General features: G+C 39.0%; 1 protein-coding gene across 1 annotated transcript; it reads left to right on the top strand.

Annotated features, from left to right (window-relative positions):
- The first annotated feature begins 18,178 nt into the window (after positions 1–18,178).
- Positions 18,179–19,116, top strand: LOC136169131 (olfactory receptor 5L1-like). The gene is given in 2 exon segments (XM_065936908.1): positions 18,179–18,890; positions 18,893–19,116. Coding segments are annotated over 2 exon segments (936 nt in total).
- The last annotated feature ends 3,324 nt before the right edge of the window (positions 19,117–22,440 follow it).

Genomic DNA, 22,440 nt, shown 5'->3' on the forward strand with positions numbered 1-22,440 from the left:
ACCATTACATGGAATATAATATTAGTTTAAAACTAATTTTATAGTGGCTTAGACAAAGTAGCTATAAGTAGAATATCTGGCTTTGTGATAGATTGTCCTCTGAGTTTGTCTTCAATACTCAAATTTATGAATTTAGGAAGAGATAGGAGTCTTAAGTATTTCAGTTTTGCATATGATCTGACATCTTCATACTGAGTCATCTGAAATCTGTTTCTTGAGCTATGGGACCAGAGAGAACCTTACCAGAAACTATAAAGTTCCTGGTATGGTAGAATCTCAGAGGTATCATCACCAATTAGAGAAATATTATTCTTTGCTATTACCATTTTCTCATGAAATGTCTTCACAGTGTACTACCACCTCAAGTATTTGACCTCTGCCCTTACAGGGACATACAAAGTATCCTATATTTATGGACATTTCCAAGCTATAAACTTTAGTAGAGTAACTTATTCTTCCTGGGAAAGAAAACTTTCCTAAATTCTTTCTCATCTCATCTTATTTCTGCTTTCTGGTAAGGCTTTGTCTTATGTGAACTTTCACTGGACTCTTTTCCACAGATTTAAAGTCTCTAGTGTGTCATTACTCGGAAGTGCGTCTTAGTTTTTCACTTGTGTCCGACTCTTTGCGACCCCATGGACTGTAGCCCGCCTGGCTCCTCTGTCCTTGGAAATTCTCCAGGCGAGAATACTGGAGTGGGTTGCCGTTTCCTTCTCCAGGGGATCTGGCCACCTCAGAAATCGAAGCCGGTTCTCCTGCATTGCAGGTAGATTCTTTACCATATGAGCCACTGCAATTGGTGTTTAATTGGAAGTATCATCATAAATAAAGTGAATATCTTAATTTTGACACCTTGAATATAGACTAGAGCCTATTGTAGAGGAATGGAAAATTTGTGGGATTCAGAATCAGGATTTTAGACACTGTTGTGTATATTGGTCCTTGTTTGCATTTTATAAGGAAAGTCAAGAATCTCTGTCTTCCATTTTGCCAAGTCTTGAATAAAGATATAGACTGGATTAACTTTATTATTTGTTCACTGTTATTATTCCTCAAGTGGTGAGGTGGGATTGATAATCAGGCTCCTTGAGTTGAGAACACTGTCTGAAAAAAAAAATTAAGGTTTATTTTAACAACAGATTTACTGAATCAGAAACAAAAATAAATGTTACAGTGCTGTGTGGAATTAACAAGAAAGACAGGGATGTACATTATAAGAGGTGTCATTCTTAAAGTCACATTGTGAACTTGTGATGGTAAATTAATTTAGAAATTTCTCACTTTTGCTGTTAGTTGCAGGAATGAAAAAATCAGTTATAGTTCTAGGCTATGTTAATCTTTTATGAATTTATAATATGCAAGGAGGCCTAAAAGTGTTGTGGGAGGATTTCATTTAAAATAGCCCTACATCCTTTAATCTCATATTGTTATTTCTGAATATTAAAATTTATAACTGAGAACTAAACAAGTTCAATAATTGTGTTACTTAAAGAAAATTTTAAATGGTTATCTTGTTTAAAATTTTAGACATTTATCTTATCTTGCATAAGAAAAAACACTTGGAGAGTTTCTAAAAGAGATATTTTGTTTCATCTACTGGTCTTGGTAAGAAGTAGTTAACCAAGTGTCTTACTCCTCATTTTCTTTAATATTTTTGTTTCTAGGACTGATTCCGATTCTGACAAACAGAAACCATATTTCTATCAGAGAGAAATAAAAGGGCCGTGTTCACTCTCCTGGGCTTCTCTGATTACCAAGAGTTGCAAGTCCCCCTCTTCTTGGCATTCCTGGCCATCCACAGTGCCACTGTGGTAGAGAATCTTGGGATGATTGCAATCATCAAAATTAACCCCAAACTGCACACTCTCATGTACTTTTTCCTCAGCCACCTCTCCTTCGTGGACTTTTGTTATTCCTCCATCATTGCTCCCAAGACCATGGTGAATCTCATGGTAGAAGACCGAACAATTTCATTTGCAGCATGTGTCATGCAATACTTTTTATTTTGTACTTTGTGGTGACTGAGTCATTTTTATTAGATGTGATGACCCATGACCGCTTTGTGGCCATCTGCAACCCTCTGCTTTACATGGTGGCCATGTCCCAGAGACTCTATATGATGTTACTGGTTGGATCTTATGCCTGGGAGCAACCTGCTCCTTGACATTCATGTGTTCTGTTAGCAAATTTTCATTTTGAGGTTTCAACACAATCGATCACTTCTGTGAGTTCTCCTCCCTGCTTTCCCTCTCTTGTTTTGATACTTATCTCAACCAGTTGCTGCTTTTTATCTTCTCCACTTTTAATGTGATTAGCACACTCTTCATCATTCTCCTGTCTTACGTGTTTATTATTGTCACCATCCTCAAAATGCCTTCAGCCTGTGGTCGCCGCAAAGCCTTCTCCACCTGTGCCTCCCACCTGACCGCCATCAGCATCTTCCACGGCACCATCCTCTTCCTCTACTGTGTGCCCAACTCCACAACCTCCAGGCACACGGTCAGAGTGGCCTCTGTGTTTTACACGGTGGTCGTCCCCATGTTGAATCCCCCGATCTACAGTCTGAAAAATAAAGACGTCAAGGACACAGTCTCCAAGATCATGGACTCTAAAGTGTTTCTTATTGAGCATTATTATAATAGTACAGTTTTCCTTGATATGTAAATATAGTGTGTCTGCGGAGGTTGATTTTTAAGGATACATTTAGATTAATGAAGAGTGAATTCTGTAAAATTTATAAATGCTGGGCTTGGGGAAGGATGGGGGGAAGGGATATTTAGGGTGTTGGGATGGATATATACATTCTGTTATATTTAAAATGGATAGCCAACAAGGATTTTCTGTATAGCACATGGAACTCTTCTCAATGTTATGTGGCAGTCTGGACAGGAGGAGTGTCTGTGGGAGAAAGGATACATGTATACCTATGGCTGAGACCCTTCACTCTTCACCTGAAAGTATCAGAACACTGTTTGTTAAAAGGCTGTATCTGAATACAAAATTAAAAGTTTTTAAAAAATGCTAAATGCTATAAAATTGAAGAAGATGAATTTTGCCTCAAAGACACTAAACTTGACTCTGCCTCTTACTGGGGAAAAAATAACAATTTTTAAATTTTTCATCTAAAAATTTCAGGCAAAATAATTGTATTATATAGATTAAAATTATATATATATAATTTTATATATATATATATATATATATATATATATATATATAAAATTTGGCATACCTTGTGTAATCTTAATAAACTTAATTTCATCTTCCCTTTTATACCAAGAAAAGCTAAGCTCTCAATTATCACATGCATTTGTCTTATAAAAACACAAATAGCAGTTAAACTAAGACATGGTGTTCATCCTTCAAGGAATGAAAACCCAATGTTGACAGGAGGGTACTTAAGAAAGTGACAGCTGTATAAGTTAAATAGTATCACAATGGATTTGAGAGGGAAAAAAAAGTTCAAGTCCTTCATAAAACAAGTATTGTGTTGACTTGTCTTGGATAACTGAAGAGACAGAGTTTTAGGAGACATATATTTCAATGCAAGAGTCTCATCCAGGAGACTAAATCATGACAAACAAGGATTTCAGAATGTAACAATGTGCTAATGACACAACTAATTTTTTATTGAGTGAATACTGTATAACGCATGTGTATATTTGCCTCTGTGTTGGAGGATTGTATTGTATTGTATATACAGGTTACTTGGCATAAAGGAAAGTTGATAAGACACTGTCTATATTCTGAATATGTTTTCAAAAGAACTCTGATATGGCAGCATGAATAACTATGATAAACTCCACCAGAGGCTTAAAAATGGAGAACTCATTCTCAGAACATCTTACATACAAAAGGGAAGCATGACAAGTGACTACCCAATTGGCATTTCATTCTATTATCCTGGGCTTCCCTTGTAACTCAGTTGGTAAAGAATCTGACTGCAATGCAGAAGACCTAGGTTTGATCACTGGGTTGGGAAGATCCCCTGAAGAATGTAAAGGCTAACCACTCCAGTATTCTGGCCTGGAGAATTTCATGGACTATATAGTCCGTGAGGTCACAAAGAGTCAAACACAATGGAGCCACTTTCACTTTCTATTATTTTGCCTATGAAGACATCAAAAATATTATCAATTCATCATGTTTTTTTTCTTTCTCCTAAACATATCTTCTCAACTGAACTTGAACCTTAAAAAAAAAAAAAGTGCTTGCAGTTGCCCAAAGATTTGAAAACTAATTACTTGTGTAACCATATTCAAAATAAAATGTAAACTAGATAGCCATCAGTGTTGTTGTGGTTGTTGTGGTTTACTAAGTCGTGTCAGACTTTTTGTGACCCCCTGGACTGTAACCCACCAGGCTCCTCTGTTCATAGGATCTCCCAGGTAAGAATACTGGAGTGGGTAGCCATTTCCTTCTCTAGGAGATCTTGCAGACCCAGTGGTTGAACCCATGTCTCCTGCAATGGCAGGCAGATTCTTCACTGCTGAGCCCCCATGGAACCCTGGACATTAGTATTAGGATTTATTTAATAAGGCAAATTAGAAATATCAGATTCCTCTAACATCAATAGCTCACTTTTGCTTGAATAACTTAAACACCCTTCTCTTTCTGCATTCAATATGTCTAAATAAATTTCTCAATGCCCATTTTTTAATAGATGGAAATACTGAGAATATTTGGGAGTATTAATGCTAAATGGGAATAGAAACTCTGTCAGAAATTTTGCTGGAATAGTACTGACATACTGATATTTCATTCAATTTTTTTAAATGATCTTTTTCAAAGTAAAACTATAAACAAAATTAGATTGTCTTCCAGTTTGCTTAAGGCTAAATTTTTGGAGATTCTCTTTCAAAAGGGTTTTTTTTTTTTACCCTGTATGATATATTGCAAGCATGATCCTAATTCTCCACTTAACTAGGCATGCCCACATTTTTCTTTTCTTCTGATCAAATGGTGAAATCAATTCCTCCATTTTTTTTAAATTTAGGATACTTTTGTGAGTGATTTTGCTAATATAAGGTCCTTAAAGTGACATATTGTATCAGTTACAACAAAGGCCTTGTAGCAATGTCAAAATCCCTCGGAATTTGCACAGACTCTTAGAATAGCTGTCATGTGAACAAGGAGAGATTAGCATATTGGATAATGAGCAATATAAATCACAGCCCTATCCCATGAAGCAGCCTCTAGCCAACCTCCAGACTGAAGTGTGTGCTGTCTTAGATCACCCAACCAGGCAAACTAATAACATACACATATGCATACCAGCTTCCCTGATAGCTCAGTTGGTAAAGAATCTTCTTGCAATGCAGGAGACCCCAGTTTGATTTCTGGGTCATGAAGATTCACTGGAGAAGGGATAGGCTACCCACTCCAGTATTCTTGGGCTTCCCTTGTGGCTAAGCTCACAAAGAATCCGCTGCCGTGTGGGAGACCTGGGTTTGATCCCTGGGTTGGGAAGATCCCCTGGAGGAGGGAAAGACTACCCTCTCCAGTATTCTGGCCTGGAGAATTCCATGGGATCACAGAGTTGGATATGATTGAGTGACTTTCACAAACATACCAGCGAAGATCAGTCACCTCTGGATCAGATCATCAGAACTGCCTGAGTGATTTCTGTAATAGAGATCAATACAATAAGCAGCTGTTGTTTCCCCCCCCCCCCAATTATTTTTATTAGTTGGAGGATAATTACTTTACAATATTGTAGTGATTTTTGTCATACACTGACATGAATCAGCCATGGATTTACATGTGTTCCCCATCCTGAACCCCCCTCCCACCTCCCTCCCCATCTCATCCCTCTGGGTCATCTCAGTGCATCAGCCCCGAGCACTTGTCTCATGCATCCAGCCTGAACTGGTGTCTGTTTCACACTTGATAATATACACGTTTCGATGCTGTTCTCTCAGATCATCCCACCCTCGCCTTCTCCCATAGAGTCCAAAAGTCTGTTCTATACATCTGTGTCTCTTTTTCTGTCTTGCATATAGGGTTATCATTACCATCTTTCTAAATTCCATATATATGCGTTAGTATACTGTATTGGTGTTTAACTTTCTGGCTTACTTCACTCTGTATAATAGGCTCCAGTTTCATCCACCTCATTAGAACTGATTCAAATGAATTCTTTTCAATGGCTGAATAATATTCCATGGTGTATATGTACCACAGCTTTCTTATCCATTCATTTGCTGATGGGCATCTAGGTTGCTTCCATGTCCTGGCTATTATAAACAGTGCTGCAATGAACATTAACTCATATGTTTTGGAGTAGTTTATTATGCTGTCTCAAAATACAACTGATTTTCTTAATTTCTGATGCTACCACAATCACCTTCTCAAGTCTTATCATATAGCAATTAAGCATTTCTTCTTTCCTACTGCTTGGAGGCAGCTCAGTTAAAATGTACAAATAAAAAAATTAGAAAATTTAGCATATTGTTGATGTCATTGAATCTTTTGATGAAATGATTTGCTAAAACAATATGATCATATCAAAACCTTAGATCTTAATATTTGTAGTACTTAACTTATGGGGAATGCCTATAAAATAAAATTCAATTAAATATTTATATTTAAATCAATTTTAAGAAAAGTTTCTACTTTGTTTTTAAGATAGATATACAAAGCAGTTTTCTATGAGTGAGTTGCATAGATAATATTGGATAACATAAAACATCACTGCCAATGATGCTGTGCTCATTAGTCATGCTTTTTAGTCTTTCTGCCATGAGACTCTCTCCATGGAGATGAATTTTGTGGCAATGCTTTCAGGGTATACTAAGAACAATGACAAAGAAAGGATGCTAATGAGATATCATCATGAATTTACTATATATAATACTAAAACATCACTCTATTGGCTAAAATACATGTCCAATGCCCTTTTTTTCTGAGAAAAGAAAGTTATATAATCTAGAGGGAAACAGGAAGTCATACCATAAGCTTGAAATGTCTTAATTCAAACAAATTTCAGGTTTCATAGAAAACAATATTTCACAGTGTTCTTATGTTTTGGAAGTTTGCTATTGCTTTTCTAAATAGGGTAATTCCCACAGTAAAATGTGAATGGATAACAGAAAACTGCTGTTGATGAATGAAGCAAAAGGAATAGTGAAAGTACTGGATGGAATGGAAAGGCAGAAACACTTCCCAATCTCAAGAAATTATCAGATGAATCAAGTTTAGGGAAACACATGAAAGCTGTTGAGAATTTGGAAACCAATTTACTTGGTACTACTTAGAGTCATGGAGTTCTTGAATGTTTGGTATATCCAGGAGCACAAACCACATCGTATCATTTGAACCCTGTCGGTTTAGGAAAAGGTTACACAGGCAGAGAAGCAGCAGACCTGGGAGAGACCCTGAAGGCAGACCCATAAATGGTCTCTGCAGTGAGTAGGGTCTGCATCCAGCACCGTCCATTAGCTCTGCTCTTCCTCACAGAGCCATATGGGTGCAGAAACCAAAATGCAACATGTACGCTCATTCTATCAGTGATTCATCTGTGACTTTGTGCACAGATGGTGCACAAATGGTGCACTGATGGTGCACAGATGGTGACTGTGCCTCAGTCACCACGTTAACAAAGCTGCATAACTGTACTTAAAATGAAATGTGATAATTGTTGTATTCAGAACAGTACCTGACACATAGAAAGTGGTGAGTAAGTGTGAGCAGTTGCTATTATTCTCAGCAAAGGAGGCCCATTGTTCCCACCCCATTCTAGTATTTGGTAGGATGCTGCTGTGACTTCAGACCCTATGTCCTCCAGAAAGGAGCTTTGAGTGTAAGACTGGCAGAGTTTATATGACTCATTCACATACGTCATAATGGCAACAGTATCTCTGGTTCATAGCGCAACATCTGGATGCAGCATGCAACACTCTGTCATCATAAACTCTGAAAGGAATCATGTTGTATTACGATAACCTTTACCAACACATGAGAGATTCCCATTATGAAAGCCATTTATTGTTTGAGTCCCAAGATGATATGTTTTCTTGATATCTAGTTGAGATCCCATAGAGATCAATGATTGGTTCTGGCATCTCAAGGGATGTGGGCCCCCTGGATGCACACACATGAAAACATAAATTCTGTGACATTTTCCCTCATTGCATCCTCAGAAACACAGGGAGCTGCAGGGAGTGGCCTGAACCAAAAGGCTGGCTCTGGGAGTTGCCTTGATCCTCAAGGGTCTGTTCACAGACATAGCTCTCTGTCCCGCCACCCCTCTCTGGAATTTATTATCTAAGTTAATCTTAAAGAACATTTGTAAGCCTTGAATGCACACATGATGCAGATGGATAAGCCTTTCACGACCACCCTTAAGATAAACGGGATGCCTTTGGTGTTATCAGAGAGTTCTGGTGATTGTTATCTCAAAGTGATGTTTATGGAAAAATATTTTCTCTTCTTAAGATTCTCTTAAAATTTGGTTTAGTATAAAAGTAACCCTGAGAAATAAAGAATCATCGCTGACCGCAGCAATCCTCTCGACCCCATCTGTTCTGTGTCTTTATTTCTTAGCCTAAAGGAACGCGTCGTGTTGCTCGCTGAAATCTTCCGGCTGGTCCGGCAAGTGGCGCCCAGCGAGGGGCTCGACGAAAGTTCCTTGCGGCCGCTGCCCGTTGAAACTATTAAGGTAAGTAAGAGTGTATATACTTGTGTATTGAGGGGCAGGAAGGTTTATTGTCGAGAGTATAAACTATGGGGCAAGATCATAGTCGTCAGTTGTTTGTGCATATGTTACAGATAATGTTGAAGGATCGGGGAATACAAGTTACTAAATCAAAATTGCAGACTTTTCTCAGTTTTGTTGAGGAAGTATGTCCCTGGTTTCCAGAGGAAGGGACTATGAGTTTAGAGATATGGAAAAAGATAGGGAAACAGATTCAAACATATTATACTCTCCACGGACCTAATAATGTTCCTGTGGAAACATTTTCATTATGGTCTTTAATAAGAGACTGCCTTGATTTTGAACATGAGGAAAGGAGTAAATTAAAACACATGCTCCCACCCGAAGATCCAATTTATGCTACTCCCAAAGTTTATGCTACTCCTGAAGGAAAAGGACCCACAACCTTTGAATTAGATTCTGCCAAACCTTTGAAGGAAAATGAGGGAACATTGACTCCAGAGGATGAGGAAAGTTTAGAGGAACAGGCAGCTGCTTACCATAAGGAAGATCATTGGGAATCACTTGTAACTGATGATTTGAATGTGCAGGCAGCAGCTGCCCCTCCGACAAAGAGTCTGGAGGCACTCATGCAGCAATTATTAATAGCAATAAAGGAAGAAATAAAAAGGGAAGGTAGGGATGAAGGTGCTGGTGCAATCCCTACTGCGCCTCCTGCTTATGCACCCTCAATTATTGCTGGATTAGATCGTCTGCCTATTTCCAAACCTGAAAATTCGTTAGCTATAACTCATTAATTACACAACGCGTCCCCCTTACAAAAGGCTATGCAACAGGCCCAGAGAGCTGGAGAAACTGTTCAGGGATTCTCCGCTGCTTTCCCGGTATTCGAGCATGAAAACCAACGGTATTATGAGGCCCTACCTTTTAAACAACTAAAAGAATTAAAAATTGCCTGTGCCCAATATGGACCTAGGGCTCCTTTTACCCAGGCTATGATAGAGAATTTAGGAGGTCAAAATTTGCCACCAAGTGACTGGAAACAAATAGCGAGAGCTTGCTTAGCAGGAGGGGACTATTTATTATGGAAATCAGAATTTATGGAACAATGTAGCCTTATAGCTGAAATAAATCAGCGGCAAGGGATTAATACTACATATGAGATGTTGATAGGGGAAGGAGCTTATCAGGCTACGAATACTCAATTAAATTATCTGCCTGGGGCATATGCTCAAATTTCTAATGCTGCTCTGCAGGCTTGGAAAAAGTTCCCTTGTTCTAGTAATAAGACTGAGGATCTTTCAAAAATTCGTCAGGGGCCTAATGAACCATATCAAGATTTTGTGGCTCGTCTTCTTGAAGCAATAGGTAAGATTAAGGCTGATGAGCAGGCTGGAATGGTGCTTACCAAACAATTAGCCTATGAAAATGCAAATTCTGCCTGTCAGGCTGCGCTTAGACCGTACAGAAGAAAGGGGGGCCTATCAGACTACATTCGTATATGTGCTGATATTGGACCTTCCTATATGCAGGGTATTACCCTGGATGCAGCTTTACAAGGTAAAAGTATAAAAGAAGTATTATACCAACAGCAAATGAAAAATAAACGAGGATTACCTAGTAGAGGAAATGCTGGCTGTTTTGTTTGTGGCCAGCCCGGACATTGGGCCGCCTTTTGCCCCCAACGAGCCAATTCGGGGAATATTAAAACTCCTAATTTATGCCCTAGATGCAAAAAAGGAAGACATTGGGCAAAAGATTGTAAATCAAAAGTTGATGTCCAGGGCAACCCACTTCCCTCGCAGTCGGGAAACTGGGTGAGGGGCCAGCCCCTGGCCCCGAAACAATGTTATGGGGCAACTCAGGGAAATCAGATGGTAGAAGGCAAGTCACAGACTTGTTCAGAGCCACCTCAGGGAGTGCAGGCTTGGACCTCTGTTCCTCCTCCTACACAGGATTAACTCCCGAAATGGGAATGCAAGCTCTGCCCACTGGGGTATACGGCCCTTTGCCTGATGGAACCGTGGGCCTTTTGCTTGGACGTAGTAGCTCTACCATAAAAGGGCTGCTCATAGCTCCTAGAGTAATTGATGCTGACTATACAGGAGAAATCAAAATTATGGCGCATTCCCCGCGATGCATTACCACCATAGCTAGCAGACAGCGTATAGCTCCATTGATATTGGTCCCTGCGATGCAAACAGGAAAAGCATTGGCTTCCAGGAGAGGGGAAGGTGCCTTCGGATCCTCTGACGCCTACTGGGTCCAGGCAATAACTAATAATCGTCCTGAGTTCACGTTAAGAATAAATGGAAAGTTGTTTACAGGTATTTTGGACACAGGAGCTGATGTTTCTGTTATTGCTGAGAGACACTGGCCCGAGAATGGCCTAAACAGATAGCTATATCAACATTGCAAGGAATTGGTCAAACTAATAACCCTGAACAAAGTACAGAGCTGTTACATTGGACTGGCCATGAGGGTCATGAAGGGGACATTAGACCTTATATCCTCCCAAACCTCCCTGCAAATTTGTGGGGACGAGATGTTATGACCCATATGGGAGTATATTTATACAGCCCCAGTGAACAGGTTAGTAATCAGCTTTTAGATCAAGGGCTTCTTCCCACCACGGGACTTGGGAAATATAACCAGGGAAATGTTACACCCATCCAGCCTAGGAGATTGCCTGATAAAAGTGGACTTGGGTATTTTTAGAAGGGACCTCTGATCCTCCTGTAATTCACGCAGATCCTATTACTTGGAAGTCTGAGGAGCCTGTGTGGGTTGATCAGTGGCCCCTTTCCAAAGAGAAAATTGACGCTGCCCAACAACTGGTGCAGGAGCAGTTAGAATTGGGACATATTGAACAGTCTAATTTACCTTGGAATTTGCCCCATTTTTGTTATTAAGAAAAAATCTGGAAAATGGAGGCTTTTACAAGATTTGCAAAAGGTTAATGAAACTATAGAAGTCATGGGAACTTTACAATCAGGATTGCCTTCTCCTATGGCTATTCCTAGGAATGCCCACATAATAATCTTAGATTTAAAGGATTGCTTCTATACTATTCCCCTAGCACCTCAAGATTGCCCTCGATTTGCTTTTAGTGTTCCTTCTGTTAATTTTTCCCAACCAATGCGTAGGTATCATTGGTAGGTTTTGCCACAGGGTATGACTAATAGCCCGACCTTGTGCCAGAAATTTGTTGCAGCAGCGTTGCAAGAAACTCGGGTGAAATACTCCAATGCTTATATTCTGCATTACATGGATGATATACTGCTAGCGCATATAGATAAAGAGTATTTGTTAGCAGCTTATGCCTTCATAGAACCTGCCTTAAAAGCAGTAGGGCTAATAATAGCCAAAGAAAAGGTACAAACCTTTCCTCCTTATTCCTATCTTGGCTTTCATTTAAAAAGGGAAACATTTGGAGTTCAGCCCATTGCTTTGTGAAGGGATAATCTGAAAACACTTAATGATTTTCAAAAGTTGCTCGGGGACATTAATTGGATTAGACCCTATCTACATCTTGCTACATACGAATTAAAGCCTTTTTTTGATATCTTAAAGGGGGATAATAATCCTACCTCCCCACGCAGCCTTACAGAAGCTGGAGAGCGAGCTCTTCAAAAAGTAGAAACTGCCTTGTCACAGCAGCACTCCAGTTACTGTGACTATGAAAGGCCTTGGGGACTTTATATCCTTGCCTCAGGACATTCACCTACCCGTGTCCTGTTTCAAGATAACCCTCTAAGGTGGATTTACTTGCCAGTTTCTCCCCTACGGGTGTTAAGTCCTTATCATGTTCTTGTGGCCAGAGTAATAGCAAAAGGTAGACAGGAATCTGTGACTTATTTGGGAAGAGATCCCCACTTTATCTGTATTCCTTTTTCAACTGAACAGCAACTATGGCTTTCTCAGTTTTCTGACGATTGGGCAATTGCGCTTGCACAGTATGCAGGGGAGATTAAACAACATTATCCTGCTAATAAATTGTTACAATTTGCACAGCTGCATCAGTTTATTTTTCCAAAAGTCGTGCAGCAATGCCCTTTGGAAAAGGGGACAACTGTCTTTACTGATGGATCTTCCAATGGCATGGCCTGTTTGGTGATTGAAACAGTACCCCTCATTGGAGCTGCAAAGCCCTCTATTCAGACCTTGTTTTTGAAAATTTAGAATCTCATTCGAGTCCGAACTCATCCTTGCTTTTTTGGGCACATACGCGCTCACACTGCCCTTCCTGGGCCCTTAGCGGCCGGGAATGCTCTGGCGGATGAAGCCACCCGTATGGTATGTTATTCTTTCTTAACCCCTATCACTGCGGCACAGGCCTCTCATGCAATACACCATCAGATTAGCAATTCTTTATGGTTACAGTTTGGAATTTCTCGAGAAGCCGCTCGTCAAATTGTAAAAGCTTGTCCTACTTGTCCACAATTTTTTGTGCTCCCAACATATGGGGTCAACCCTCGAGGCTTGCTCCCTAATGATCTATGGCAAATGGATGTTACTCACATCCCTGATTTTGGTAAATTAAAATATGTGCACGTTACTGTTGATACCTTTTCTGGTTTCCTCATGGCCACACTTCAACCTGGAGAGGCTAGTAAGCGTTGTATTCAGCATTGCTTACGGAGTTTTTCTGCTATGGGCCTGCCTAAATACATCAAAACAGACAGTGGCCCTGGATATATTGGCCACAATTTTCAAGCCTTTTGTGCCCAACTACAAATTGTGCATAAGACTGGTATTCCATATAATCCGCAGGGCCAGGGAATTGTTGAGCGGGCACATCAAACCCTTCAGCACCAATTGAAAAAATTAAAAAGGGGGAGTTTGTATGCTATTACGCCTAACAATCTTCTTAGTCATGCTTTGTTTGTTTTGAATTTTTTAAGCCTTGACCGAGATGGCAAATCAGCAGCTCAACGTTTTTGGCACTATGATAATAAAAAACTCGGCCATTGGTCAGGTGGAAGGACCCGCTGGAAGGCAGATGGCATGGGCCGGATCCAGTTCTAACATGGGGGAGAGGTCATGTTTGTGTTTTCCCGCAGAATGTCGAAGCGCCGCGCTGGCTCCCGGAAAGGTTGGTACGCACGGCGGAGGCGATCGCTGGTGGAACAAATGAGACGACTTACAATCCAGGAGACGGCCCCGCTACCAACAGCCCAGCTGATACAGGCGCTGTTACAAATGGCGTGTGAGAATTCTCCGAATCTTCCCACCGCTTCGCCTACTAATATATTGATTTCTCTATTACTTCTTTTAAACCAGATAAGTTCCATGAATGCTGATGTCTTTTGGGCATATGTTCCTGATCCTACACTATTACAACCAGTTGGGTGGGAAATGAGCTTTGTTCCCGTGTATGTAAATGATACAATCTTATTAGGAGGCTTCTCTGATAAGCACATCTCTCCTCAAAGTGCTAGTATTTCTTATACTGGATCCTCTTCACAATTACCAATGTGTTTTTTCCGAAATCATAATGTTTCAGGATGTCTTACTGTTACAGATGCAGGATACTTTGGTTATGATTATGACCATGACCGCCGTAAGTGGATAGTGCATATTCCTAGCATTCTAAAATCCACAGGATACACACAAGTCAATGGAACTGGACCTAAAGACATTCCATTTTGTGGCCTGGAGACTCCAACAGGAACCCCGGAAAGGAAGGCAGCAGACAACTTGCAGCCAGAATTTGGAATTTTGGCAGTACCATGGTGTACCAGACTGAGATATGGAAGCTGTTGGCCGCTTTTGGAATAGATGGGTCCCTTTTGCAGATCGGAGGGAAGACAAAAGGAGTATGATCCTGGAGAGCGCATTGGTGGAATGAGACTTGGAGATATCCTCGGGCCTGTGTACCCTATCCCTTTATGATCCTTGTTGGCTCTGTGACTCTTTCTAAAAATGCTAGTCTATATCATGTTCATTGTTTTAATTGTACCCTGACTATATTGTATAAGAGGTATGAAAAATAATTTTGGGGCTCTGATAGTCAAACAACCACCCTTCGTCATGATGCCTGTGAACTTCACTGAACCTTGGTATGAGGAGTCAGGGCTTGAGCTGTGGAATAAGATGCGTACAGCCCTTGCTAGGCCACGAAGGGGGATAGGATTAATAATTCTAGGAATAGCAACTCTTGTAACTTTAATTGCTTCTGCTGTTACTGCTTCTGTATCTTTAGCTCAATCTGTGCATACTGCTAGCATTGTAGACGATTTAGCAAAAAATACTTCTAAAGCTTTAGGAATTCAAGAAGATATAGATAGAAAGTTGGAGGATAGACTAAACGTGATTTATGATGCAGTAAGATTTTGGGGGGAAGAGGTGCAAGGGTTAAAGCTAAGAACCAAGATTAGATATCATGGTAACTATCGTTGGATTTGTGTTACACCAAAAGTTTATAACAATACTGAGACCCCTTGGAATAAGATAAAATTACATTTAAATGGTATTTGGTATAATGAAAACATTTCCTTAGATCTAATACAACTTCATCAGGAAATTCTTGATATAGAAAATGCTCCTCGGGCTAGTATGGATTTGGCAAAAAATGCTGAAGAGTTTGTTAACAGTTTGTTTTCCAATTTTCCCTCGATAACCTCAGTTTGGCACCTTTTTTCTGGGGTCGTGGCTGTGCTCCTAGTGTTTGCGCTTTTGGTGTGCATTATATCTTGTATTATAAAGAAATTCATTACTGAGTTGTGGGACATCAAGGCTGCCCTACACAATAATTATCTGCGCCATAAAACTCAGGCGCATCATTTTATTAAATAAAAGAGGGAGAGCTGCGGGGAGCGGCCTGAACCAAAAGGCTGGCTCTGGGAGTTGCTTTGATCCTCAAGGGTCTGTTCACAGACATAGCTCTCTGTCCCGCCACCCCTCTCTGGAATTTATTATCTAAGTTAATCTTAAAGAACATTTGTAAGCCTTGAATGCACACATGACGCAGATGGATAAGCCTTTCACGACCACCCTTAAGATAAACGGGATGCCTTTGGTGTTATCAGAGAGTTCTGGTGATTGTTATCTCAAAGTGATGTTTATGGAAAAATATTTTCTCTTCTTAAGATTCTCTTCTTGGTTTAGTATAAAAGTAACCCTGAGAAACAAAGAATCATCGCTGACTGCAGCGATCCTCTCGACCCCATCTGTTCTGTGTCTTTATTTCTTAGCCCAAAGGAACGCGTCGTGTTGCTTGCTGAAATCTTCCGACTGGTCCGGCAGGCAGCAATACCGATCAACAGGTTAGCCAGACTATATTTTGGGGAGGAATGGAATGAATGATATTTCCTGATGTCTAGAAACTTCTTTGTTTCTTTTCTAATGAGGGTGATTTATTATTAGCCATGTGTCAGAGAAGGATGAATTGTAAAAGAGGGAAATGACATTAGAAATAATTTTTAAAAGTCTGTATTTGGAGAGTGTTATAGCAAATGCCAAGTTTGGAGAACTCTATGAAGGTGTTTTCCCTTTACCTACTGAAAAATGATCTCGACAGGAAATGGGAGCGATTCAATCTGTAGAATGAAATATCTTGTAATGGTTATTAGTGTAACAGGGGAAAGAGTGAGAACCAGTTGGGAAGCATACTTGATTCCGCTCCCCTTCTCTCTTCTTCTCTTATGTTAAATCCATCCACAGAAACTAGGAAAGACAGCAGGGAGGTTCTCCTGAGAGTCACCCTGATGCTGAGAGTGGTGGTGAGGGGTCCTCAGGACTGCGGACGGAGGGGCAGAGGCACGTGACCCACCTCCGAAGCAGATAGGAGAGCAAGGAGTTTGACCTTGTGCCAAGGCCATGTATCTCCACAACAGTTTTCTCAAAGGTGATACAATTAACACTTGGGGCCAGGTTATATTTGGGGTTTTGCTTATGTTGTGGGTGTGTGTGGAGGACGGGAATGGGAAAGGAGATGCCATCCTGTGCCTGCACACTCTTTAGCAGCATCTGTAGTCTGCCCTCTAGATGTCAGGAGTACCCCTTCCTGTTGTGACAGCCAGCTCTGTCTCCAGACATTGACAAATGTCCAACACGGATCGATATCACTCCTGCTCTGTAAGTAATCAGCAGCCAACTTTTCATCTTTAGAACTTAAAAAACAGGAAAAGGTTTTCAAAGTTATTTACTACTTCTAAATCAGAAAAGACAACTCACTTATTACTGGCCATTGAAAAGAGAAATGCATGTCATCAGAATGATTATTTTTATTCAAACCAGGATTCCTTGATTCACATATCGCTTACCTCTGTCAAGTTATTTGAAGAATGAGGAAAAATCTGGCTGTGTTGACTTTTAGTCCAGATTTCCTTTCCTCCAGGAATAAGCAGTAGGTGCTACTAAGTCATTTTGTTGTTAGTTAGGATCAGGAGAGCAATAAATAAGCATGTTCTTACCCTTTGTTGGCATCTTCTACATATCAAGGCTTTGAATGTATCTCTCTTTTATTAAAAAAAAAAAAAAGTAGGCAAATTTCTGAATGCACTTTTAAAGCAATTGGGATAAAATAGTGGTAAAAATATTTATGTTTTTTTGGATGGTTTGAGAATTAAATATGCACTATGACTTATATATAGATATATTTTTTCTATCTTTGTAATCTGGCTTTCTATTTTTAACTTACTATTTTCTTAGTCATTTGTCAGGTCATTGAAAGCTCTTCTGAAAGCTGCATAGTTTCCCATAATATACATGGAACTCAACTTTTACCCTGTTGTTTAACATTTTGTTTCTACCTTCCTATCATAAATAATAGTGCAATGCGGCAACAAGAACTTGGGTTAATTTAATATTCAAAAATTTGATTTCTTGAATAGATTATAAAGTAGGGAATTCATTTGTCAAATAGGTTTTAGAAGGCTTCAGAGTCACAGTTCAGAAAGTTTAGGCCTAAGTAGCAATTCCCTGAACAAGGACTAACATTGTATGTCATAATTTAAAAATTACTAGGCTAATTGTATAGAAAAAGCATGCTAAAATAGAGTATAAAATTCACTTCTCCATTTAAAGGGTAATAATAAAAACATGATGCTTGTGTGTTAATAATCTTAAATAAGCATACTCCTCATCATTTCATCAAAAACAAAGAAAGAAATTTTTTTAAAAATCCCCAGGGATCCCAGTATTTCAATAACTGATTAAAAAGTCTACAAATAAAAGAAGTTATTTAAATTTCAAATACAGCTAACTAAATAACATTTGATATCCTTCTAATGATTCAGTTACAAGCTGAAAACTGTGTAGAACTAGTTTAAATAAACACACAGGTTTTCATGGATGTGAATTATTTCATGTGATCTGTGAATTTAAATGTGAGCTCTGTGCATTTGTAGGCTACAATATCTGAACTTTTCCTAAGCTTCAAAATGTCAATGTTCTATTTCTTTGCTGAAAAAAGTTGACTATCTTATTTATTCTCATGTCCGTTTTAGGAGCTAACTGGGAGTGATCCAATGGAGAATAACTGTTAATATTTTTCTGCAACCACAGTAAAGTGGGGACATGGACGAGGAAAACTGCGCTGCTGTGACGGACTCCACCCTCCTCGGATTCTCAGATGTCCCTGAACTCAGAATCTTCCTCTTCCTGCTGTTTCTTTCCATCTGTCGAGTCACAGTTTTGGGAAACCTGGGCATGATTGCCCTGATTCAGGTCAGCTATAGACTCCACACCCCCATGTACTTTTTCCTCAGCCACTTGTCCTTTGTGGATTTCTGTTATTCCACGACCATCACGCCAAAGATGCTAGCTAACATCTTAAATGAAGACAGAGCCATTTCCTTCCTGAAATGTGCTGTGCAGTTCTACCTGTTTTGCACATTTGTGGTAACTGAGGTCATTCTGCTGGCAGTGATGGCCTGTGACCGCCTTATGGCCATCTGTGACCCACCGCTCTACATGGTCACCATGTCCCGGAATCTCTACGTGGAGCTGGTGTCTTGTTGCTATCTCAATGCTACTGTATGTTCTGTGATTCACTTGTGTTTAGCTCTTCAGATCCCATTCTACAGATCAAACGTTATCAACCACTTCTTTTGTGATTTTCCCCCTCTCTCGTCTCTTGCTTGCCCTGATGTCACTGTGAGTCAGTTGGTGCTATACTCTGTGCCCACTTTCAATGAGATCATCACAAGCATGATCATCCTTATCTCTTACCTGTTTATTCTCATCACCATCCTGAGGATGCGCTCTGCAGAGGGAAGGCGCAAAGTCTTTCCGCTTGTGCCTCCCACCTCGCTGCCATCACTGTCTTACAGGGAATGATCCTTTTCATTTATTGCAGGCCCCAATATGACAAGAACAATACAGACACTAACAAAGTGGCCACAGTGTTTTACACTGTCATGATCTCCATGCTGAACCCCCTGATCTATAGTTTGAGGGAAAATGATGTGAAAGAAGTGCTCAAAAAAGTGGTGAGCTCCAAAATATTTTCCTAGTGGGACTCTAAGTCCCAAATCGGAGGCTGGCAAAAGGGTGAAATGGTGGACTCAGTGTTGGAAGTGAAAGAATAGTCAAGAAGAGGGTACATTGGAGTCAGTCTTTTTGATTCACTTATCCCTGACTTAATGGACATGAGTCTGAGCAAATTGCAGGAGATAGGAAAGGACAGGGAAGCCTGACGTGCTGCAACCCATGGGGTCGCAAGAGTCGGACATGACTTAGCAACTGAACAACAGTCTTTGTACCTTGTCAACTTATAAGAATAGAATTGAGCATATTTCAAAGTTTGCAGCCTACTTCTTTGCTTTGATCCAACCTAAAATGTTTTAAGTGTGTCTGGGTAATGGGCTGTTAAGACACACTTATTTAGTTTGCTGTAAAACTTTTATTATCAGACCCACCTCAGATCGTCAGGCATTAAATCCTGGAATTTGGGGACCCTTGCTTTATCAGATACATGCATTGCAAATATTTTCTCCCATTCTATTGCCTCTTCTTTCTGTTGATTATTTCCTTTTGATTTTGACAAATACATGCTGGCAATGGTGTAAGGTATTAACAATGTGGCACATCTCAGTTCACCTGGAATGGTCCTTTCTTTAGAACTGTAAGTCATAAACCACTACAATATTGTAAAGTAATTAGCCTCCAACTAATAAAAATAAATGGAAAAATAAAAAATAAATAAATAAAATGAATTCTCAAAGCAACCCAATTAAAAAAAAAAGAACTGTAAGTCATACATATCAGATAACTAATGTCCTTTAATTATCTTTCATTATAAACAAGACTTTTTTCTCAGACTAACATTTCTGGTAAGGTCATCTCTACTTCTCAAACCTAGAACCACCTGGTTCTAGATGTTTCAGCATTAAAGGCAAGAGGTCCCACGTAACAATGAGAACTGTTGATGGCTCTGTGTGTTCAGATATCCAAGGCTTTAAGGATCAATCAGAAGGAAATCTTCCCAAGTCAATTTTCATTATTATGAATTATTTATTGATTATAATTTTCAGAGTTTCCCAAGCTTGGTACTATTGATATTTCATGTTGGATTTTTATTTTTATAGGAAGTTACCCTGTGCATGCTACCATGTATAGCAGCATCTATGACCTCTGTCCAATCACTCTGGTACATTCATTATGTCAATCAAAAATGCCTCCAGATATTGTCAAATGTCCATGTGGGAGGGGAGGGGAGGTTCATAACCACCTGTAGTTGAAAACTATTGCCTCATTTGCTTGTAGATTGTCAGGTTCTTCTGTCTGAATTATGTCCAAGTTAAACATCTAGTTTCTTATCTCCCAAATGATGCTATTGTATAGTTTAAACAATCTGTATTATTTTTTGAATCTGGAATGCATTGGTATCTAAAATCTTTATTCTTGTAATTTCTTCCTTTTTTTGTTTTTTTTCTTTTTGCTCTTGTGAGTCAGCATTTCTTTCTCCCAGGCTTTAAGATCTGATTTGGAGCTGAACCTGTTGATTCTTTGTCTCCAGAATGTTCATTTTATCCTCCTCTAAATTTCCTTCAAACGTTTTTTTCTCATGAAAGAACGTGTGGATGTAAGGTATCTTTTAGATACATTACATGGTAAAGAATATCCATATTTTCTCAGACCTACAGACAGACCTGCTGGTGGAAAAGCACCCCACCTTCCAGCCTCTGGAGGTCTCAGTAGTTTGGGGAAGAGGTTGAGGCTCATGTCTCTCCACTCCTTGTGGCACAAGAGCCCTGGAGAAAATCACTTGCCTTATTCTTCAGAGGCTTCAAACCAAGCAATTATAATTAATTATTGCTTCCTCACGTAATTCTATTTTCTTGGAAAGCTGAAGAAAAATTAATAGCAGCTTTAAAAACATTTATATATGAAAGTTAAAAGTTTAAATGTCTTCTCCCCATGCTGCATAATCATTCCCATACACTCCAAACATTTTGAATATAAAAGGTCACAACAAAATTTATCTTAGTTGTTTAATAAATATTTCTCTTTTGTAAGTACAATTCTTAACTTTATTTTTTTTTAAGATTTATTGAGGTATAATTGACAAAAACAAACTGTACAGATCTAAGGAGTATAGTTGATGTTTATATATGTGTGTATATGTATATATATATATATATGTATGTATGTATATATAGTGAAATAATCACCACAATCAAGGTAATTAGCATATCAATAACCTCATGTCTTATAATTTTCTTTTATTTTTTCTTTATGTTGAAAATAGTTAAGTTCTACTCTCTTACCATGTTTCAGGTATAAAATGTAGTACTGTTAATTGCAGTCACATTGTTGTACAGTTTCAAAATTTATTCATCTTTCATAACTGAAACTTTGTCCCCTTGACAAACATTTCTCCAATGTCCCCTCTTCCAAGTCCCAAGACTGTATGGATACCCTTAAAATCTAAAAGCGTGGGTCATGTTGTGTTCTTACCACAATAAAATTTTTTTTTAAAAATTAAAAATAAATATAGGTAAATTATTATTTTAAAAAGTAAATTTTATTGCATTTCATCAGTTTCTTGCTTCACCCCCCCACCCCGCCCCCACCCGCCATTAATGCCACCTTCCTTGTCTTGAATACAGTCCAGGTACCACATTGCATTAAGTCATCATGTCTCCCAAATCTCCTCTGATCTGTGAAGCTTTTTCGATTTTCTTTTTCTTTCTTTCTTTCTTTTTTTTTTTTTTTGACTCTTACAACTCTAAGGGATACTGGTGAGGTATCCTGCAGAATACCTTCAAATGCGGACTTTCCTGATGATTCTCTCACATTGGTTTGAGGGAAAGAATATCACAGAAGTAAAGCTTTTCTCATCACATCATACCAGGGGATAGACGAGAGCCACATTACACCACTATGGTGATGGTCGCTTTTTTCTTTTACTTCAGGTAGTCAGGTAATATCAGTCACGTTTCTCTAAAGTTGAATGCAAGATTTCCAATGTAGTTGAGTTGATAACAATTATTTTTAGACTATTTTTGCTTACTTAAGTTATATAGTTCATGTTTTCTTTAAGAAATATGTGTTATTTCAATAATTCAATATCTAAAAGTAATTAATGGAGTGGGTGTGGTGATGTAATAAAAGAGATATTTAAAAGGGACTAGATCATTTTCCCAACTTAATATTTAAGCTTGTAAATATTTCTGCTTTAGGTCAATAAATCATGAAGAACTCTTCATTCTACTCCCATTTGATTAGAGTGAAAGTCTGGAAGAGGGTTATGCTTGGCATATTGTAGTCATTCAATTAATATTTGATAATGCTGACTTTTATAATTACATAATTTTGGTAACTGTAAAGAAGTA

This window comes from Muntiacus reevesi, chromosome 5, assembly GCF_963930625.1.
Source record: "Muntiacus reevesi chromosome 5, mMunRee1.1, whole genome shotgun sequence".
Taxonomy (NCBI): Eukaryota; Metazoa; Chordata; class Mammalia; order Artiodactyla; family Cervidae; genus Muntiacus; species Muntiacus reevesi.